Raw genomic sequence first — 5,860 nt, 5'->3', positions numbered from 1 at the left:
AAAAAAAAAAAAAAAAAAAAAAAGGGCACACTCAGTCAATGTGATTTATTGCTGCTGCTTAGCCCCATTCACTTACTAAGGAAGTGTCTGTCAGGCTTCTCCACTGTAAAGGTGCTTTTTCCCATAGCCACACTCTCCTCTTTGGAAGAAAGTCACCATGCACAGTCATTACTTTAGGGAGTGAAGAGTTACGTCTCACCTTCTTGAGGAAGGAGTATCTATATACGTTACTTAGAATTTTTTTTGCCCAGGATATCTGTCTATGGTCCATTCATTTATTTATATTATATATATTACTTATATTTCTTCAAGCATATGGGCTCAGGATAAACTCACAGAGAATTATTTTATATTTTGAGTTATAATTCAATACTGGTTTATTTTGTTGCAAAAATTGCTCTAGCACTGACCACCAAGAGCTCTTTCAGTTGCCCCCCCCCATGTCTCTTTGACATATATTATATTTACTTTAAACTTTGAAAATCTTTGTCTTCTCTTCTCAAACAGTACAGGATCTCCTCAAGGACAGTGAGACTCTATCTATCCCCCACATCACCGTGCTGGGCATACCACGCCCATGCAATAAACAAGCAATGAGTAGAGCAAGGAAGGAAGTTTTGGCTCCTTGGTATAGGTGGCAGACACCTGCAATGTGAGGTCTACTACCCGAGTCTCCTATTTTCCCTTTTTTTATTTTTATTTTTAATATTTTTAGAGACAAGGTCTCACTCTGCTGCCCCAGCTGGACTGCAATGGTATGATCATAGCTTGCTGCAGCCTTTAACTCCAGGGCTCAAGTGATCCTCCTACCTCAGCACTGGGATTACAAGCACGCACCACTGCACCCAGCCCTACTTTCCCTTTGGAAACCATCCTCTCTCATTCTCAGCAAGGTGGTAACAACAACAAAATACCTGCCTGTAGCCACAGGGCTTGGGAAGGGGACAGGCAGGTAACCCTATTCATAGCCAACTGGGTTCCCACTCATCCTCCACTGGATTGGATGATGCAAAAACACGGGGCTGAAGCTGCTAGGGCCACTGTTGGGAAGCCAAGAGTGGAGCTGACCCAGAGAGGACAAAGTCAAGAGATGGACTCCTTTTGAGGCCCACACTACGTGTGCTGAAGTCAGCCCTGCACCTGGCTAAGTTATATGAACCAAAAGTTCCCTTTTCACTTACTCTGATTTGGGTTGAATTCTGTTCTTCCTAACTAAATCAGTCCTTACCACCCACTTCAGTATTGTTGGCCTATATTTTTGTCAAGGACAGTCAATGGAGGTGAGATAATTGACCACTGAGCCTGTGTGACACCAGGTGACTGCCCTGGGCCCAAGTCTCCTTCTCAATCCTGCAGGGCATGATGAGGGCTCCAATCAGAAAGAGAAAAAATGGACAATCCTCTGATTCCAGAGCCCTCTAGTTATTCCGCACACTTTCTATCATCATCCCATCATTCAAAGAGCTCATAAACACATAACACCCCTTACAGCCTTATCATTAAACATCTATTCCACACCAACAGGCCAACTGAACTCTGCTAGTCAGGAAATACAAACACTCCCTTATGTGCTAAAATTGCATTACAAAGTTTAATGAAGGCTGGGCACAGTGGCTCACGCCTATAATCCCAGCACTTTGGGAAGCAGAGGCGGGCAGATCACTTGAGGTCAGGAGTTTGAGATCAGCCTGGCCAACATGGTGAAACCCCATCCCTACTAAAAACACAAAAATTATCCAGGCATGGTGGCACATGCCTGTAGTCCCAGGTACTCAGGAGGCTGAGGCAGGAGAATCACTTTGAACTCAGGAGGCAGACGTTGCAGTGAACTGAGATCATGCCACTGCACTTCAGCCTGGGCAACAAAGCAAGACTCCATCTCAAAAAAATAAAAATAAAATGGTTAATGAGGGTAAAAGGTTTAACCAAGAAGGTCCCATAGTGAGCCAGTGAGCTAATGGCCAAGCTGGAACATAAAGCCACAAAACTGGTTTCACCACAAAACTGGTTCCAGCCAGCATCATACCATGCACGTTTGCCTTTCATAGGCAGAGCCCCAAGAAGCCAGGGTTGTGCACTCCCCACTGACACCATGTACAGCTGTGGCACAGACCTATCTTACCAGATATACCTCTATTTCAGCCATTGAGTCAAGTTCATAACAAGTTATCGGACTACAACATTAACCAAAAAAGAAATGGGACTATGCTGACTGTCAGAGAGAAGGTGGGAGGAGAGCTCTATTCACTGAGCTTTTATTTTCCTCAACAATAGATTCAGCAAGTCCAGCACCAATCCAGGGACCAGAGCACAACACATGAAGGAAGGGCACTCTGCCCATACCTGGCAGGCAAAAGGTACAGAGATGGGCTAGTTAAGCTTCAGTGAGCTCCAAAATAATGAGTACAGTGTGAATTAGGTCCCATGACTGAGCCCCTCAACTGGAGACTTTTTTCTCACTTATATCAGTGTTTGGCCTAGAGACAGTCAACTGAAAATAGTATAGTCCAGAAGGAGCAGTGGGCTGGGGTCTGGAGACCTAGAGTTCCAAACTAAATAACTGGCTGGGCACGGTGGCTCATGCCTGTAATCCCAGTACTTTGGAAGGCCGAAGTGGGCAGATCACCTGAGGTCAGGAGTTCAAGACCAGCCCGGCCAACATAGTGAAACCGTGTCTCTAATAAAAAGACAAAACTAGCCGCACACTGGCGCACACCTGTAGTCCCAGCTACTTGGGAAGCTGAGACAGAAGAATCACTTGAACCCGAAAGGCAGAGGTTGCAGTGAGCCAAGATCACATTACTGCACTCCAGCCTGGGCAACAGAGCGAGATTAAAATAAGAAAATTAAAAATAAAGAAATAAATAACTGAGGCACTTAATCATTTTGGGCCCCAGCTTCCTTACCTGGAAAAGAGATTTAAAACCTGCACTTTTTGGATGGTGAGGATAAAATAGGACCTGAAAGACCCGAAAAAAATAAGTGCACAATACAAATACTAGACAGCGCTGGAACTCTATTATGTCAGAATACTCTCAGGTGCACAGTTGTTCTGACTGCCCAGGGGCAAGCAGAAGATGGCCTGTGTGTCTGCCAGGATACTGCCACATATTGATATTGATCCAGCATGTGTGAACCCAGGCCCAGCTGGCCAAAGCTAGGACAAGCACAGATCTCAGTTTTGCTACAATAGTCATGCTTTGGCATCATTTGGTGTTTGCTTTTGATAAAAGTTACTCATTAAATGTATAAACTAGCTGAGCGCAGTGGCTCACGCCTGTAATACCAGCACTTTGGGAGGCCAAGGTGGGCGGATCACCTGAGGTCAGGAGTTCAAGAGCATCCTGGCCAACATGGTGAAACTCTGTCTCCACTAAAAATACAAAAATTAGCCGGGAATGGTGGCAGGCATCTGTAGTCCCAGGCACTTGACCAACATGGAGAGACCCAGTCTCTACTAAAAACACAAAATTAGCCGGGTGTGGTAGCACATGCCTGTAATCTCAGCTACTTGGGAGGCTGAGGCAGGAGAATCACTTGAACCCGAGAGGTGGAGGTTGCAGTGAGCTGAGATCACACCATTGCACTCCAGCCTGGGCAACAAGTGTGAAACCCCATCTCAAAAAAATAAAAATAAAAATAGAGATCAAGCCAAAGCCAGCATGATGCTAATTTTTGTATTTTTAGCAGAGACTGGGTTTCACCATGTCGCCCAGCTAATTTTTGTATTTTTAGTAGAGACGGAGTTTCACCATGTTGGCCAGGTTCATCTCGAACTCCTGACTTCAGGTGATCTGTCCGCCTCGGCCTCTCAAAGTGCTGAGATTATAGCTGTGAGCCACCATGCCCAGCCAAGATGGAGTTTGCTGTTGTTGCCCAGGCTGGAGTGCAATGGTGCGATCTCGGCTCACTGCAACCTCTGCCTACTGGGTTCAAGCAATTCTCCTGCCTCAGTCTCCTGAGTACCTGGGATTACAGGAGCTGGGTGTGGTGGTGGGCACCAGCTACTCTGAGGCTGAAGCAGGAGAATCGCTTGAACCCAGGAGGCAGAGGTTACAGTGAGCCGAGATCACACCATTGCACTCCAGCCTGGGCAACAAGAGCAAAATTCTGTCTCAAAAAAAAGACAAAAATGTACAAACTAAGTATCTATGTGGTGTGTTGATAAAGCTGTTAAAGTACATGAATTCACAAATCAGAAGCTGACCAACCTCACTCTCACTGGCAGACCCCTGCCTTAGCCAATCTCCACCCAACACTCTCGCTCAGGAACACGCTGAGTACCCACCCACTCAGGCTGCTCAGCAGGCTCTCCTTGTTTGTGGTCGGAGTCCACAGGCGGGGGTGAGTAATCCTTCACAGGAGTGGTGAATTCCACAGGTCCTGTTCCTGGCAAGGGCAGTTTCAGCAGCGGGTAGCTGGGATGAACAAAAAGGAGGTAAGAGTTAGGACACTATGAGAGGCAGTCTTCTCTCAGCAGTGACACAGGAGCCAGTGGAGTTAATAACTAAATTTTGTTCAAACTGTAAAAATGTACAAACTATTAGAATCACAAAATTGCAAAGCCAAACTCAGAAGTCATCTAGATGAGAATTTTTCAAACTTATTTTAGTCACATAAACCTTATGAAGAAGTCCAACTGGTAAAATAGACTGTTCTGTTAAATGTTTTCAGGCTGTATAAATTAAGTATATATAAATATATTTAGTTACATTATATATAACATTGTTATAAAATATATACACACATATATATTATATAAATATATATATACACACACTATGTGTATATATATATATATATATATATATATACATACACACCATATATATGTATGCACACACATATATATGGTTATATATATACACACACACCATATATATGTATGCATAATATACATATATATGGTGTGTATATATACACTCATATGTGTGGTGTGTGTGTGTGTGTGTGTGTGTATAGGCACCCATAATTACGCACAGCTAATTTTTATATTTTTAGCATGTTGGCCAGGCTGGTCTCGAACTCCTGACCTCAGGTGATCCACCCATCTCAGCCTCCCAAAGTGCTGGGATTACAGGCGTGAGTCACCATGCCCGATTAGTTTATACATTTAATGAGTAAGTTTTATTGAAAGGAAACATCAGCTGGGCACGGTGGCTCACGCCTGTAACCCCAGCACTTTGGGAGGCCAAGGTGGGTGGATCACGAGGTCAGGAGTTTGAGACCAGACTGGGCAACACAGTGAAACTCCATCTCTACTAAAATACAAAAAATTATCCAGGCATGGTAGTGCACGCCCATAGTCGCAGCTACTCAGGAGGCTGAGGCAGAGGAATCACTTGAACCCCAGAGGCAAAGGTTGCAGTGAGCTGAGATCACGCCATTGCACTCCAGCCTGGTGACAAGGCGAGACTCCGTATCAAAAAAAAAAAAAAAAAAAAAAAAAATTGGAAAGGAAACACTAACACCAACATGTTATATAACATTATATTAATATTTTCAGGGCTGGGTGCAGTGGCTCATGCCTGTAACACCAGCACTTTGAGAGGCTGAGGCCAGAGGATTGCTTGAGCCCAGAAGTTTGAGACCAGCCTGGACAACATAGTGAGACCTCATCTCTACAGAAAATCAAAAAAAGTTAGCTGGGAGTGGCAGTGTGAGCCTGTGATCTCAGCTACTCAGGAGGCTGAGGTGGGAGGACTGCTTAAGCTGGGCAGGTAGAAGCTGCAGTGAGCCATGATTACACCACTACACTCTAGCCTGGGCAACAGAACACCCCTGTCTTTGAAAAAGAAAAAAAGTGCCGGGCACGGTGGCTCAAGCCTGTAATCCCAGCACTGTGGGAGGCCGAGGCGGG

General features: G+C 44.9%; 1 protein-coding gene across 1 annotated transcript in view; it reads right to left on the bottom strand.

Moving 5' to 3' along the window:
* Window positions 1-5,860, bottom strand: part of LOC108296811 (SREBF chaperone) — a 68,839-nt gene that overhangs the window by 21,684 nt on the left and 41,295 nt on the right. The window contains exon 3 of the mRNA XM_017519439.1: window positions 4,289-4,418. Coding sequence (XP_017374928.1) covers window positions 4,289-4,418 — 130 coding nt within the window. The remainder of the gene's footprint in view (window positions 1-4,288; window positions 4,419-5,860) is intronic.

The sequence above is a fragment of the Cebus imitator genome, unplaced genomic scaffold (assembly GCF_001604975.1).
Source record: "Cebus imitator isolate Cc_AM_T3 unplaced genomic scaffold, Cebus_imitator-1.0 Scaffold0, whole genome shotgun sequence".
NCBI lineage: Eukaryota > Metazoa > Chordata > Mammalia > Primates > Cebidae > Cebus > Cebus imitator.
Note: the sequence above shows the minus strand (reverse complement) of the source record. Positions and strands in the feature narration are given on the sequence as shown.